The sequence below is a fragment of the Cucurbita moschata genome, unplaced genomic scaffold (assembly GCF_002738365.1).
Source record: "Cucurbita moschata cultivar Rifu unplaced genomic scaffold, Cmos_1.0 Cmo_Scf00062, whole genome shotgun sequence".
Lineage (NCBI taxonomy): Eukaryota > Viridiplantae > Streptophyta > Magnoliopsida > Cucurbitales > Cucurbitaceae > Cucurbita > Cucurbita moschata.
In genome coordinates, this window is record NW_019268578.1 from 262551 (window position 1) to 280041 (window position 17491).

A 17491-nucleotide genomic window follows, 5' to 3' on the forward strand; every position below is an offset into this window, starting at 1 on the left:
AAAAAAAAAAAAAAAAAAAAAAAATCGACATCTCAATAACTCTTATTTAAATGTTCTTTGCATCCAACCCAAAACATGAATTATAAAAATCATTTCCCTTTTGACCAAAATCAACAACATTTTAGTATGTAAAACGATAATGTCACATCATCAAATCATATCAACAAGAGTGGATTATATTATTTAAAAACCAGCGCAGTTTATATCCTCTTTTGAAGGATTATAATGTTTATCACATTTGACCTTCGTAGATCTCGATATCATATAATTATTCAACAACTTCATCACTATTCTGACATAAACAAGTTACAATCGAATCGACAAAATGAGTGGAATGACAATCCAATTCTAAAAATATTCACGATTTCTGATATGTAATGAACCTAAACAAACCCTTATGGCTCAGCACCGCTACTATCAGAACTAATCTCGGGCGAGCTCATCGGAATCATCGAATTCGTTCTCAAAACGGTAAGAATCATCAAAAAGAGAGACACGAAAAGGGAGACAAGAGCGAGAAGAAGAGCACAAACATGAGCAGCTTCAACTCCAACTTCTTTAGCATATTCATTACAAGCCAAAGCAAGCAATGAAAGAGGAAAAGAATAAGACCACCACGCCACAGTGAATTTCCTCATACATTTTCTAAAAAGCATTGGTCTTGAAACAAGAGACACAAACAAAAAAACCGAAACAAAAAACAAAATCTTTGAAAATGTATCGAATCTTTTAGTGATTGAGCTCCAAGCCAAGCTCGCCATGCTTGGAACAGCGAAGAACAAGAAGAACACCGGCCGTAAAATGGCTGGCAGGCTATTACTTCCGGCCAATCTTTGGTAAAGTGTCACAAAAAGCACCAAATAATGTGACATTCCGAGAGAAAACATGCATAATGATGTCTCCCGCCACCCCATCACGGCCAACGTCCGAGCTCCGGCCAAGTTTCCGATGACTGAAAGCTGGCTGGTTGGATTAGCAACGGTGGATAAAAATCTCTTTCCTTTTATGAACCATTGGCCGTAGATTTTGACATCCAATATAACAATTGGAATTAAAAACACCCACATGAGAATTTCGTAAGGAAATGACTTAAATGGTGAGGATTGAAGCAAAAGAAGCCAAGAAATCCAAGGGGCAAAAAGGTAATTTACTCCCACTCTATGCAAGAACTCAAATTTCACTAATTTGAAATGGAAAAAGCATCTTAGAATGTAAATTAAAGAAAGGGATACTAAAATCAAGAGAGTTAATGACCATAACACCAAGAAAGCTGAATTGGGTAGCAAACGAAGGATCTTTCTAAGTGAATTTTCGTTTTGGATTGGTTGTTTGAGGATCTTCCATAACAAGGCTTGGCCGCAAAGGGACATGCTGATTCTGAAGTAGCCTGCATGGAATTTGGCTAAGAATTGGAGGAAAAAGGATGGGTTTTTGGTTTGATTCTCATCCATTTCCATGTTTTTCTTGATGGGTTTGAAGAGATTTGATGAAAGTTTGAAGCTTTGTGAATGGTTCTTATATAGTGATTTTAAAAATAGGTGTTGCGTGAGTTGTGGTTTTGAGGTAGCCAATTTGGACTTTGTGAGCTCAAGAATCATTTACAGCTAGGTTTGATTCAATTCAACTAGTTGTACGGAGGATCGTACGCTTAAAAAATGTGTCTTGAGATCGGTTATCGTTCCCTCTATAAATATAATCTAAATATTTATTTAACCTGCGAGATTGGGCTGTGGGAAAATCAGTAACAAAATATGAAATCTCTACGAAAAACGAGGGACGGAGCAATGAGAGGTTCTCCCGATTAGTTAATCAAGGTTAGTGTGTAACAGTCTAAGGCCACCGATAGTAAATATTGTCCTTTTTGGACTTCCCCTCGAGGATTTAAAATGCGTCTACTAAAGAAAGGTTTCTACCCTCCTTGTAAAGGGTGTTTCGTTCTCCTCCCCAACCAATGGAAGATATCACAGTTAGAGAAGGTAATTACATTCTTCGTCCCCGACCCTGTTTTTGTTCCCGTTGCTAACCATTAAGGGCATTATCACATTCCGAACCCCACGAGAAAAACATCATAAATATTTGTCTCTTTTTTTTTTTTCTTTCACAATTTTTTATTATATCTATTTTTGAGAATACATCATTATCTAGCTAAGAATTTTGGACATGACTATGCTCATAGAATTTATATATATATATATATGATGGATGAAAAGATAAGAACCCTAATTTCTTGACTACTAAGTTTATGAGTTTGAAAAATGAGTAAAGTCAAATTGTAGTGTTATTAAAAGGAGAAAAAACCCCGTCGCCGCCGCCGCCGCCGCCGCCTTACAAATCTAGAACAAAATGTTGCTATCTGATATGAAGAATGAGTGGGATTTGCAGGCTTTTTCATATGAAGAAGACCCATTTCTTCCCTCTTAAGCAAGTAGTCATGGCCGTCGTAGGGACATTTTGTTCCACTCTCAAATGAGAGGATTGTGAGATCTCACGTTGGTTGAAAAGGGAAACGAAACATTCCTAGTAAGAGTGTGAAAACTTCTCCTTATTATAAGAATTTTAAACGTTAGACAAGTCTAGAAGGGAAAGTCCAAAGCGGATAATTTCCGTTAGTGATGGACTCGGGCTATTATAAATGGTATAAGAGCTAGTCATTGTGTGGAGTGCGAGCAAGGACGCTAAGTCCCTAAGAGGGGTAGATTGATTCTGGGTCTCCAACGAGGTGAATTGAGAGATCCACATTGGTTGGAGAGGGAAATACAAACCATTTTTACAAAGGTGTAGAAACTTCTTATAGCATATGTGAAACATTCCTTATAAGGGTTATGAAGTAAAACAAAACATTTCTTAGAAAGATGTGAAAGGAACGAAGCATTCCATACATGAGTGTAAAAAGTGAAAACCTCCTCCTAGCAGACTGCAATCTTTCCCTAACAGACGCATTTTAAAACCATCAGGCTGACGGCGATATGTAATAAATCAAAATTAATACCTGGTCATTACTTCAAATATTTCTTCGATACTCCCTCCCCTATTTTTCATTTAAACAGGGATTCTCCACTTTCTCGACGCGAGTCTAGTTGTACAACACTGTTCTCTTAGATTGAATAGAGACAAATGTTTCAGTTACCGTCCTACCATTTTAAGTTATGGTTATGTCAAATTTAGGTCCAATATTCTAATAGGTTTCAATTTCATTGAAGGATTTTAAAACGTTTTCAAAAATTTAAAGATAATATTTTAACTTTCGATAGACAACATCGTTACTATAATACTCTTTCAGAGTTTGATTGTAAGAAATGTAAATTTGAATTCTGATTTGGTAAGTAATCGGTAGATACGATATCATATGGGTATTACTCTTATTAATTATTTGCTAGGGTTTTAACGACGACCACCACCTCCTCCACCGGACCCGGAGCCAACGCCGACGCCGCGACCTGATCCGCTACCAACTCCTATTCCAATCCCTATTCCTATTCCAAATCCTCCGCCGTGACCACCACTGCCGCCATGCCCTAAACCTCCTCCGGATCCAGCTCCTCCGCCGGCTCCAAATCCACCTCCATGACCTGAACCTCCGCCTAGACCACCACCACCACCGCCTCCACCTCCACCTCCGCCTCCTCCTCCGCCAGCCCCACTACCTACACCTCCACCAACTCCAAAGCCTCCACCATGGCCTGACCCACCACCACTTCCTCCGCCACCTCCTCCACCACCACCACCGCCTCCGCCTCCGCCAGCCCCACCACCCACACCTCCACCAACTCCAAAGCCTCCACCATGGCCTGACCCACCACCACTTCCTCCGCCACCTCCTCCACCACCACCGCCTCCGCCTCCGCCAGCCCCACCACCCACACCTCCACCAGCTCCAAAGCCTCCACCATGGCCCGACCCACTGCCACTTCCTCCGCCACCTCCACCTCCACCTCCGCCTCCGCCTCCGCCAGCGCCACTACCTATACCTCCACCAGCTCCAAAGCCTCCACCATGGCCAGACCCACCACCATTTCCGCCGCCGCCACCTCCTCCACCGCCTCCACCTCCGCCGCCTCCTCCTGCACCTCCACCAACGCCACCTCCAGCTCCAAACCCTCCACCATGTCCAGAACCACCTCCCACTCCACCTCCTCCTCCAACACCGCCACCTACTCCACCGCCGCCTCCAAGCCCTCCACCCGATCCACCCCCTCTACCACCACCAAACCCACCTCCTCTACCGCCTCCAAAACCACCTCCCCTACCATATCGCGGTCCACGACCTCCATATCTGCCACCGCAGCGTCGGCCCCAACAATCATCATCTCTAAACCTACTCTTTTGAAGCCTGTTATCAGCAAGAGCAAGAGCACTCAAATGGAGCACAATGCAAATTACAAGAAAACCAAGAGAAACCCATTTTGGAGAGCCACCCATGGCAACCAACCTACCTTATTTCTTATCCGAAAAACGCTTTTAGCTTGTCTTTCGAAGCTCACAGGTCTAAGCATATATATACGCTTCACTTTCACTCCATTGGAGGGTTGGCTCTTGTTCATGAGACGCGTTGGAGCGTTGGGAGTTGGCTGAGATCATTTAATGACATATTTGAAAGTCAAAAGCGATGGGTCAAATCTTATCTTTATCTTGATCAGGAGGTTGAAGCCCACCGCTCGTAGATATTGTTATCCTTACGCTTTTAAAACGCTAGGGAGAGGTTTTCACACTCTTAGCAGCGTTCTTGTTGGCACACCACCTCGTGTCTACCCCCTTCGGGGAACAGCCTTCTCGCTAGCACATCGCCCGGTGTCTGTCTCCTATACCATTTGTAACGACACAAGTCCACCGCTAACAGATATTGTTCTCTTTGGGCTCTCCGTTTCGAGCTCCCCCTCGAGGCTTTAAAATCAATTTGTTAGGGAGAGATTTCCACACCCTTATAAAGCTCGTTTGTTAGGGAAAGATTTCCACACCCTTATAAAGCCCGTTTGTTAGGGAGAGATTTCCAAACACTTATGAAGGGTGTTTTCAACGTGTGATTTCACAATCCACATCCCTTTAGGACCCAGCGTCCTTGTTGACACACTGCCTCGTGTCTATCCCTTTGGGAAATAGCCTCCTCGCTAGCACATTGCCCGGTGTCTGGCTCTAATACCATTTATAACAGCTCAAGCCCACTACTAGCACATATTGTCGTCTTTGTGGTTTACCTATCGGACTTTCCCTCAAGGCTTTAAAACTCATATGGTAAGGAGAGATTTCCACACCCTAAAGGTGTTTCGTTCTCCTCTACAACAGATGTGGGATTTCACATAAGCGTTGCGATTCCAATATCTCATCAACATCATATTTCGTCGGCAATGGGCAGCACGACCGTGTCAACCGCACCAGCCCGGTGTGGCAGTTGGGGCCATCGTCGGTACGCAACAATAAATGAATGAACACTCACTAAAAGCTATTCAAGACTTTGCCTTAGCAACTTGCATGCATGAATTGACCTAAAAAAAAGCCCATATTTATTTATATCGCTGTCGATTAATCACTGCCTGTGCTCTTCCAATCAACTTGGCTGATTATTTAGCCTCATTTCCACGTTATGTAGAACAAAAACTGATGATCATCACGAGAACACTGAAATGGCTTATTCTTTGGTTTAATCGAGCGATCGGGAAAGGCTAGGTAGCTAGCGTTCTTGTGATTGCTCACTGGCTCACTAAGCGATTTCCCTCACTCTCAAGCTACTCTAATAAGATTGTTTTCAACATCTCTCCAATGACGCTCCCAAATTGATTGCTATCGTTTTCTTACTCCGTGTACGTTTCTCCAGTATATTGTGCCCACCTCTAACAGATATTGTTCGTTTTGGCTCATTATGTATCACCGTCAACCTCACAGTTTTAAACTGCATCTACTAAAAGAAGTTTCCACATCCTTATAAGGAATGTTTCGTTTCTCTCTCCAACTGATGTGGAATCTCCCAATCTACCCTTTTGGAGTCCCAGCATCCTCACTGACACACCACTCGATGTCTGGCTCTAATACAATTTGTAAAATCTCAAGCCTGCCGTTAGCAGATATTATCCGCTTTGGCCCGTTATTATGTATCACTGTCAGCCTCACAATTTTAAAACGTGTTTGTTGGGAAAAAGTTTTCACACTCTTATAAGAAATGCTTCGTTCCTCTCTCCAACCAATGTGGAATCTCACATATATACTAACGAAAATATCATCTCCGGCTTATATATTCATTATCAGACAATATCATACAATTGATAGAGCAGTATATTGTATTCAGTCTCTCAAAGATCGAGTACTGAACTTGCACAACTAAGAGAAACGAGCAACAAAGCAATACACTGGTGAGCCAAAAAAATGTTGAAACAGAGACTCATAGACAGAACAAACGACGTAAGAAACGACAGAGCTTTCGAGTTGAAGTATAGACTAACATGTTTGACAGAAAATCACCTAAATCTTTGATGGGATTGATTGCTGACATGAACTCTTGTTGCTTTATAGAGGTCGACTGTTAGAGACCAACTGCTCGACCGCATTTAAGAGCATTGCTCGGTATTGGATATTCGTCTCGCCACGAATTCACCGGCGAATATACACGAAGATACAGCTGCTGTCCCAAGTACTGGCGAACCCAATTCTCAGACCTTATGTTCCACATTCCCACGTTGTCCAAAGGCATGTAAACTGCAGTCCATGACTTTGGATACACCTATAGTTCATAAAAAATGTGTTAGAACCAAACATACCCCGGATCTCGAATGGAGCCAAATCAAGACGTTCGATATTCTAATCATGATATCGAATCCGATCAGCGACGAACTAGGCTGCTACCTGAACGGTACATCGAGAGATCGTGTCTCGTAAATTGTAAGTCAATCTGCTGGCTGGTGTCCACTCTCCTCCATCCATCCTGTTGCACAAAGAATGGAACTTGAAAATAGGGTGAGCGTTGGAACATAAGAGCCAAATTGGCTTAAGAAATCGGGTTTTCAATGAAGTTGTATTATGAACATAAAAAAAACGTACCCCACGACGAAGAAGTTGTGTCCATCGACGTGCCATGACTGCTCGGTATCTTCGGGATTCTCAAATACAACCTCAGCATAGCCTCGAAAATCAGCAGCTATGACAGAAGTCTGAAGGTAGGCACCACTACCAGTGGGATAGTCAGGGATACTTCCAAGAGAGAACACACCAGAGATCTTGTAGTAGTCAGCAAGTTTGAGAGGAGTATCAGCTGGAATGAAGGACGCACTGTTGACAGCATATCTTTGCTTGCCATTGATGATTGGAGCAGTGCTTTGAAGCCTTATTGTATGAGTAACATTGATTAATCCGTAATGATACGAACCTTGGGGATTCGGTCTTGGACCGTTTGCTGTCAGATTACGCCTGGTTCAATTAAGGACGAGTCAGAGTAAGTATGGCACGACAGAGTAGAAGTGTAACAGTCTAAATCCACCGCTAACAGATATTGTCCTCTTTAGACTTTCCTTTCCAAGCTTTCCCTCAAGGTTTTAAAACGCGTCTACTAGAGAGAGGATTCCACATTCTTATAAGAAATGTTTCGTTCCCCTCTCCAACCAATGTGGGATCTCATAATCCACCCTCCTTGGAGGTCCAACGTCCTCGCTGATACACCACTTGGTGCCTGGCTCTGATACCATTTGTAACAGCTCAAGTCCACCGTTACATATATTGTCCTCTTTAGGCTTTCCATTCCAGGCTACCCCTCAAGATTTTAAAATGCGTCTACTAAGAAGAAGATTCCGCACTCTTATAAAAACAGAACAAAACATCTCATTTGAGAAAACTAATGAAGCAGCATACATCATAGCTTACTACAAGAATGCAATCGACACAACATTAAAACAGAGGCAGATACCTGAGAGACCGGGCTTGTTCGAGTGACCAATCAGTTTGAATTGTCGGTCCACCGGGAGGAGGTCCAGAGACACTAGCTGCTGCATTACTGTAATGAAGAGTCGAGGTGGTTGTGAGAATTTGGGACGTAAAACGCGTAGATACGACAATGTAGTAATCTTGTGGCGGCTGGTCAGCTGTAACCAAGACAGAGTAGGATTGCCCAAGATGAATATCAAGGGATTCATAAGTGTTCTGGAGGGTATGAGTTCCTTCAACCTCAACCAGAAGCATTTTGTGGCCTTGTATTCTGAAATTAATAGCAGTTGTAAGCCCCACATTCGATATCCGAAACCTGTAAGTCTTGCCTGCAAGACAATTTATGCATGAGATACCACATCAGTTGGAGAGGAGAACGAAACATCTTTATAAGAGTGTGGAAACCTCTCCTTAGCAGACGCGTTTTAAAAACCTTGAGGAGAAGCCCGAAAGGGAAAGCCAAAGAAGATAATATGACAACAGTATCTGCTCTGTTTCAAATGGTATCAGAGCCAGGCACCGGGCGATATACCAGTGAGGAGGCTGAGCCCCAAAGAAGGTGGACACGAGGCAGTATACCATCAAGGACGCTTGTCCTTGAAGGGTGGGAGGATTGGGGGGTTCCACATCGATTGGAGAAGGGAACGAGTGCCAACGAGGAGACGTGAGATCCCATGTTAGTTGGGGAGGAGAACAAAACATTATGTATAAGGGTGTGGAAACCTCTCTAGACGCGTTTTAAAAACTTTGAGTGGAAGTCTGAATGGAAAGCCCAAATATGACAATATCTACTAGGTGTGGGCTTGGGCTGTTACAGTTAACGGTTACCGTGTTTATATTCTTAATAACAATGTACCTTGTTCAACAGTGAAAGTGTTTCCATTTAGACCACGACCATTGATGAGAAGTCCATCAGGGAAAGGAAGATCACTACCACCATCTAAAATGGCTCTCAAATCCTGCAAGCATTTGTTCAAACAGCCATTGAAAAAGACATTCCAGCATAACCTTCAAACTGTTTAATCAGGAAACAAAGCTTACAGTGTGGTTTTTTGAGTACCAATCGCCAGCCAGAACAGTAAATTCTCCAGCAGGAGTAGCAAATGGGACAGGAATTATAGAGCGGCTCTGAATTTTGAAGCCACCAAAGGCACCAGCAGCCTTGTGGAAGGCCAAAGAAGGGAAGTAGAAGTAGCTACCAATCTGATCTTTCACTTGCAGAACATAAGTGAAATTCCTCCCCGGTGGGATGGGGCAGTTCGTGCCATAAACTCCATCCTGCCAAGAGTTTCTTCTCTGTTGAATCCCATTCCTATTCAGTTTACACAGAATAGCAAGTAAAGACAAAGGTCTAAGCTACAAAAAAAAAAAAATAATAAAAGTAGCTACTAATTTGTTATCTGCTTTGGCCCGTTACGTATCACCGTCAGCCTCACATTTTAAAAACGTGTCTACTAGGGAGAGTTTCCACACCCTTATAAGGAATGCTTCGTTCTCCTCTCCAGCTGATAAGAGATCTCACAATCCACCCCATTGGAGGCCCAGCGTCTTCGCTGGCACACCGCTTGATGTCTAGCTCTAATAGCATCTGTAACAATCCAAGTCTACTGTTAGTAGATATTGTCTGTTTTGGCCCGTTACGTATCGCCGTCAACCTCACATTTTTTAAATGTGTCTGCTAAGAAGAGTTTCCACATCCTTATAAGAAATGTTTCATTCTCTTCTCCAACCGATACGAGATCTCACAAAAGGTAATTAGAACGAGAATGTTCAAACCCAAAGTCACATACGTCCAGAACTAAGCAACTTTAACTTTGGGAAAACCCAGGACAAAAAAATAAAATGTTTCCAAAATTAAATTATTACAGTAAAAACAAATGAATCCAAAACGACACCGTTCTGAATTCCCCTGATCCCCACTTGGGCAAATTTTCATTTCCTGTTGTAATAATTTCACTGCACGAACAACTCTGTAGAATAATGTGCAAGTCTATTAATGATCAATTCAATTCTACGCTTCGTTTTTCAAACATGTCAGCCCTTTTCAAGATTCAAACCTGATCGATTACAAAGCCCACGTCGATTGTAGTGGAGAACGAAACATTCGAGGTGTGGAAACATCTACCTAATAGACGTATTTTAAAGAACTAAAGAGCACAATATCTGTTAGCGGTACGCTTAGACTTGGATTGTTACAATAAGACTATGGATTAACACCTCGAGATTCAATTAAAGAACTATGAATCAAACAAGAAGGGGAAGTGGGCATTTCATCATACAAGTTATGAGCAAAAAATGGAAGAGTGTAAACAAAAGAAAACCAACCAAGAGATCAGGAATGGCTCATCCAAGCTATTGAACACATTGATAATCAAGTTCTCATTGGTAACCGATTCAATCTGTGGCCCTGGAAATTGCCCATTAATCAAAATACCCTGAAAAAAAGAAAGCAAGAACACAACCAAAGATTCTTGTATCATACATCTCCAAGCCAAACACGAAATGGGTACCACATTGATACAGAAATGATACCTGTTGCTTCACTCCAAGAGGCCAAATGTCACCATAGGTGACATTCCATGTATAAAACCTATATGGGTCCTCGCCATTGATGCAGCTCAAGCTCAAAACCAAGAACAAGAAAGTGAATGACCAGAAGAGTCCGATCCCTCTCATTCTCTCTTGAAACAGGGCTGCGTGGGAGTGAAGAAATGGAACAAAAGTCCAAGAAATGGGGATTGCGATTGCCCTTTATCTTTGAAAAGCTATGGGGTTAGTACTTAGTCGCTAAGGTTTCTTTTACGCCATGGAATCTTTGGCTTTGAGCTTTCTTGACTGGCTTTGGATGAAATTGTAGGCTATGTCGGTGAGGGCAAGAAGTGCATCAGAGGGTTCCAAAGGGTATTGGGAATCGAAATTACAATTACAAGCTTATTAGATATTAAATTGGGTCACCATATTCAGTTGTCAGCTCAATAATTTTTTTCAGCCGTACTGGTTGCAGGAAGGAATTCATTAGCGTGTTAAACAAGCGTTATGATCCAGACCAAGAGTCTGTATCGAACTCAAGTTGAGGCATAAACAAGATTAGAGGTAATAATGATGTCGTTATGAGTGTTAGAGATAGGCTCGAAGAGGGTCAAGTAGGACCCTGAGTCATAATCTCAGAAGTTTGGCGTGAGTGTCGGTATGTGGCTTTAGAGTTCAGTCGTATATATGAAGTATGAAAGCTTGCCAAATTTACGACCATTTGTCAAAATCATGTCTATGGGAAGGCACAACTATGAGGACTGTGTTATCGAGAATCAAAACAATGGAATGAGATGCAACATTGCATTTGAAGGACTTTGGCCTGTCGAGCCTTAGGATTTGACCCAGAGTAAGGTAAGTACGCTAGAGTCACAAATAAGTGAGCATACACGTACAAGCAATATTTATAACCAAACAATGGTTGAGGAACAAGAACCTCGCCTAAGATCCAATAACCCGCGAAGCCGAGTGAACAAACATAGTAGAACTTGAATTCTTCTTAATATCTATCGTGATCATGTCAAAATCATGACGCCTCACTGCTTAAAAGTACAATAGTGACAATGTACAGTGAGCTAGATAGTCTAGATAGATGATGTGTAACAACTCAAACCCACCGTTAATAGATGTTCACCACTTTAACTCATTACGTATCGTTTTTTAAAATTCTAACTCGATAGTTTGGATCGAGTATTTAAGTTACTCGACGAGTAGCGGAGTTGAAAAAACAATGGGCGCCGACAGATGGTGGAAAAAGACATGCTTGGACAATAACTGCTCTAGACCATCTCTTCTTCTCTTTTACAACTGGATCTAAACATAACCTAACCACATCAATCCCTATCTTTTCCATCCTTTCAATTATTCCATTTCTAAATTAAATAATAAAAATAAAGCTCTTCCAAATTTTTAAAATTATAATTAATTATTAATTTATAATTTTAAAATTTTAGTTAAATTATATTCTTTTAACTTTATAAATTTAAAATTTTGACATTTTTTTTAATTTAAAATTCTAAATTTGTAGAAATCTTGAATAGTTCCCAGAAGATAAGATAAAGAGATTACTTTATGTTTTTTTTCTTTGGCTTTTTCTTTTATTCATCCTTTCCTTAATTGTGTATGAAATTTGTTCTTTATTTGTTCTATATTTTATTATCAATCTTCACTTAGAAGTTAACTTTCTTTTTCCAAAGCTCATGACCTAATTTTTCGATTGTTCATTGATATGATTTAATTAGGTTTTTCGATCATCAATGGCTCACGATTTTCTTCTAACAATCTAGGATTGATATCGACTTTAGTTGGTTATGGTAATTTTTATCCGTTGAGCAACAGCCCTTTCACTCGATTTCATGAACCACGAAAGTCGAGTTTCGTCGTTGCTCGATGAGTAGGCTTACAGTAATCAAGCTCTCTTCTGCCTTTGCATTCGAGAGAGAATCTCGAGGATCCAAAAGTATAAGAAAATTTTGATTACAAAGAAGAAAAAGGTTTCATCTTTTCAATTCAAACAAAAAAATTATGATGTAGAAGTTTTGTGATATCCCACATTGGTTGGGGAGGAGAACGAAACATTTTTATAAAGGTGTAGAAACTTTTCTCCAACAGACGCGTAATGAGGAAGCACAAAGCCCAAAAACCTTGAGAGAAAGCCCAGAAGGAAAAACCCAAAGAAGACACTATCTGGATGAACACCGATTCTACCGTATAATTCTGAAAAAACGTGTTTTAAAGCTTAGAGGGAAAGTTCAAAGATGACAATATCTGCTAGTGGTGGGCCTGGGCCGTTACAAGTTTATTTCTCTGAAGAAAAGGGTAGAAAATGAATGAAAAAGTGTTACCAAATTAGGGTTCATCTTCGTGATCATCTGAAGCTAAAGACGAGAAAGAGCTAGAGAAGGAGATATTGACACGGCTCAACCATGGCTGGCTGGATTCAACGTCTCCAAATTTTGGCTTCTGGCTTCTCTACCACTCATTGACCTTCATTTTTATCCTTAATTTCTTCTCAAACATAAATGTTCTTTTTGTATTTGTGTTTGTGTTTGGTCAGAGTTACATGTTCAAATGTGTGTCTGCTTGCATGTTTACCTTCTTGGCTTTTGGATCTTTTCATAGCCTAAATTCATCGCTAGCTGATATTATCTACCTTATAAGGAAAAAAAGTTTAATTCTCCTCTTCAATCAATGTGGGATCTCATAGTCCACCCTCTTGGGAGCCTAACGTCCTTACTGGCACACCGTTTGGTGTCTGGCTCTGATACCATTTGTAATAGCACAAGCCCACCGCTATCTCACAATACACCCTCTAGAAGACCTAACATCCTCGCTGGCACACCGATCAGTGTATGGTTCTTATACCATTTGCATCAATCTAAGTCCACTGCTAGTAGATATTGTCCGATTTCGCCTGTTACATATCGTCAACAACTTCACGGTTTTAAAACGCATCTACTAGGGAGAAGTTTCCTCATTCTTATAAGAAATGTTTTGTTTCTTCTCCCACCAATGTGGGATCTAACAGTCCACCCTCCTTGGAGGCCAATGTCTCTCAGATGGTCTCTTAAGTGAAATAGATTTATATCCACAATTTATTGAACTAGATATTCATGGACAACGAAGGAAGTGGCAGATAAATGATCGAAAGAAACGGTCACGTCAGCTAATCCTACAATGACTTTTTTCTTTTAAAATATTACATCACAAACACTAAAAATGAACTTCGAACATTTATAGTTGTTAAGAGATAAAGATGTTTTTTACTCTCGAGCAATAGATTCGAGGTTCAAATCTCTATATCTTCATGGAACATGTTTTATCAAAATAAGCTAGATTAGTGAGGTAATTTATGAAAATATACTAAATAGATATATAAGAAAATTAAGTAGGGACCTCCAGTAAGGCAAAGCTTATTGGTAAGGTGGCAGCCACGTAGGCGTCCAAATGCGAGGACAACATTTTAGGTATTCGATGTGGACGGGTCATCTAAAGGGGTTAGTTGGACTATGACTAGACTTTGTGGGAGCCCTTTCACACCCTCCAGATAAAATTCAAAACCAAATCACCGCTAGCAAATATTGTTCGTTTTGACTCGTTATGTATCACTACTAACCTCACAGTTTTTAAAATTAGGGAGAGGTTTCCACACTTTTTGACCACGTGGAATCTCACACTGACTTAATCTGAACATAACTGATATCTATTATCATTTCAAATATCGATAGTTTAATCCTTATTTAAGAGTTGTTTAACTAAAAAAAACGGTAATAATAATCAATTTAAAGTCCTGAATTTTCATCATGGTTTCAATTTATAGCAGTGAAATTCTTAGATTTGATAAGTGAAAAGTTTATGAGCTTAGTTGATACAATTATAGGTCTCCACGTGCATGAACAGTAACGAAGTAGATGGTAAAAATTGATACCGTTATGAAAATTTAAGGGTATAAATTGATTTTTGTCGGTATTCGAGCTAGCTTGTATGTAACACCCCGACTATTTTCATTTTCTCCAACTTTTTATAGACTAAAATAAAACTATAGGTAAAAAAATAAAATTAAAATAAAGCGAATTAAATTTATAGGGCATTTCATATATATAATATATATAATATATATTTAAACATTGGGCCACGATTATACTTGCTTCGGCCCAATAGTTTGGGGCTGCGTACAACTGAACTAAACCTTCTCCCTCCGACGGCCCATTTTCAAATTTCGGGCCCATCTTCTTTTCTTCACGCTCAATTGCAATACTCGGAGATATGTTCGAGATAGGTTACAATTGGATTGAGTCTATAAAATGTCTCAACTCGACTCGACCTGACTCAACCCAACCCATGAACACTCCTGTACTCAATTAAAACACAGTTAAAAATAAATGTGAGATAAATCAGAGAAAAATTTGGAGATTTGATTTTAACGGAATCAATTAATTGAAACTAAGATTATAAGTTTAAAATAAATGTTACAATTTTCCCCCTCGAATGTAATTGAATTTCAAGCATGTTATAAACTCGATGTTTCTATTTTGATTCATTAACATTAAAGACTTTGAATCTACTTCTAAATCTCGAGATCTTACGAAATAAGTTCAACCTAAATTATCATCCTCGAACATAAATTTAGAATCAACAGCATTTAACGAGTGACAAAAGAATTGAAAGCATATAAATGTCGTCAATCAAATATTCGATGGATATATTTATCTAAACTAGAAGGTTACAACAATCCCTAAGATTACGAGTTTAGCTCACACGTTCAAAGCTTCAACTACAAGACCCAATGCAAATTCCATAACAAAGCCTACATATCTATAACAGCTCAAGCTCACCGTTATCTGATATTATCCGTTTTGACTCGTTACATATCGTTGTCAGCCTCACGATTTTAAAACGCGTCTATTAGAGAGAGGTTTCCACACTTTTATCAAAAAATGTTTTATCTCCCTCTCCAACTGATGTGGGATCTCACAATCCATGTATGATCCCATTGTGATGTTCATGATCATAAACTCGAAAATCCATTTTCTTGCCTAAGACGACTTATATAAATGTCTGAATCAAGTATATTTTTATTAACTAAATAATTGATAATAAAAAATAAAGTATATATGTGATGTTCCACGTTGGTTGAAGAGGAGAACAAACCACCATTTATAACGGTGTGGAAACCTTCCCCTATTAGACGTGTTTTAGAGCCTTGAGGAGAAGCCCGAAAGAGAAAGCCCAAAAAAGACAATATCTGCTAGCAGTGGGTTTAGGTTGTTACAAATGGTATCAAAGCCAGACACCAGACGATGTGCCAACCTTCTCGCTGTTCTCTGAAAGGGGGTAGACACGAGGCAGTGTGCCATTAAGGACATTGGGCCCCAAAGGGGTGGATTTGGGGGCAGTCCCACATCGATGGGAGGAAGGAAAGAGTGCCAGCGAGGATGCTGGGCCCTAGAGGGGAAGCCTGAAACGGAAAGCCCAAAGAGGAAAGTTGTTCCCTGAAGGGGGGTAGACACGAGGTGGTGTGCCAGTAAGGACACTAGGCCCCAAAGGAGGTGAATTTGGGGGCAGTCCCACATCGATTGGAGGAAGGAAAGAGTGCCAGCGAGGATGCTGGGCCCTAGAGGGGAAGCCTGAAACGGAAAGCCCAAAGAGGAAAGTTGTTCCCTGAAGGGGGGTAGACACGAGGTGGTGTGCCAACAAGGACACTAGGCCCCAAAGGAGGTGAATTTGGGGGCAGTCCCACATCGATTGGAGGAAGGAAAGAGTGTCAGCGAGGATGCTGGGCCCTAAAGGGGAAGCCTGAAAGAAAAAGCCCAAAAAGGACAATATCTGCTAGTGGTGGGTCTGGGTCGTTACAGTATAACATTTTATTTAATATTTGTAACATATAAACGTGAAATATATTTGTTCTACCAAAATTAAATATAAAATCAATTAAATAATTATACATTTTAATTAAAAATTCTAAATATATTAAAGTTTAGGAGCTAAATTATTGCGTCACGCTATAGTCATATTATATGTTCGAAAAAGTAGCATTATAAGAGTAGGAGTTGGAAGGTTTGACTTTGTAAAATTAAATGTATTTGTTTTTTTTTTAATAATTACCATTTATTTATTTATTTATTTATTTTTAGCTAGTCACAAAATTTTGACATGTATTTACATACATGCACACTAATTTAAAAAAAAAAAAAAAAAAAGATGAATTATTTGTATACAACGTGTTAAAAAAAGAAATCATGCATACATAAAAACACTGAAAATTTGCAAATTTTAATCTTAATTAATTAATTCAGTCAAAAACCAATATAGAGTGAAATGGAAAGACATTTACACCAAAGAAAAGTATTTTTATATATATATATAAAAATATATTAATTACAAAAGAAATAAAATTTCCGGAATAGAATACGCGAAAAAAAACAAGCGTTACGGAATTTATCTCATATTTCCCGGGCGACTGTTATATATATATAAAAGAAAGTTTGAAAAATACAGTTTGGCATTGTATCTACTAATCATCAAAGTGTCAATCGTTCTCGAACTCGCTAGTCCCGATAAAGCCCTCATTGAAGAAAAAAGGAAAAAGCATTCCTCTCTAAAATGAAATAAGTTTCTCGCTGCACCGAGACTTTACTCGTTTTTGTAAATACCCATTAAAAAAAATAGAAATAAATTATTTAAATTCATTAAAAATCATTAAAATTGGTTAAAACCAACAATGGTAAAGATAATAATCTCACAATATTTAGCCGTTGTCCAGTGAAATTCTGGGTGAATATTATGCAAATTACCGTTGTAATTTTTATGTAGGTAAATTAGAAGGGTGAAATACCGAAAATACCCTTGAGAAAATATAAATGGAAAGGAGAAAAGATTAGGGGTAGAAATGGAAAGGGGAAATGCGTTGGACGGACGTAGCATTTAGCATGCAATCCGGAGCGAAATGGCAGCTCCGCCCTCTAAATAAAGCCGCGCTTCATGTCTCTTCATTTCTCAGTAACTCTTTTTTTTTTTTTTTTTTTCTCTCGTAATTAATCAAAAAAAAAAAAAAAAAAAA

The 17491-nt window shown here is 39.7% G+C and overlaps 2 protein-coding genes across 2 annotated transcripts; both read right to left on the reverse strand.

Annotated features, from left to right (window-relative positions):
* Positions 1-177: 177 nt before the first annotated feature.
* On the reverse strand, positions 178-1482 carry LOC111437120 (S-type anion channel SLAH1-like). The gene has a single exon (XM_023074961.1). It carries the CDS (start codon positions 1455-1457, stop codon positions 396-398), a length of 1062 nt encoding a protein of 353 aa, XP_022930729.1. The 5' UTR covers positions 1458-1482; the 3' UTR covers positions 178-395.
* A 4714-nt stretch (positions 1483-6196) lies between these two features.
* On the reverse strand, positions 6197-10872 carry LOC111437116 (L-ascorbate oxidase homolog). The gene is made up of 8 exons (XM_023074955.1): positions 10435-10872; positions 10228-10337; positions 8944-9214; positions 8759-8861; positions 7886-8231; positions 7027-7392; positions 6832-6910; positions 6197-6709 (listed from the first exon to the last, which is right to left on the reverse strand). Exons 1-8 carry the CDS (start codon positions 10576-10578, stop codon positions 6512-6514), a joined length of 1617 nt encoding a protein of 538 aa, XP_022930723.1. The 5' UTR covers positions 10579-10872; the 3' UTR covers positions 6197-6511.
* Positions 10873-17491: the final 6619 nt, after the last annotated feature.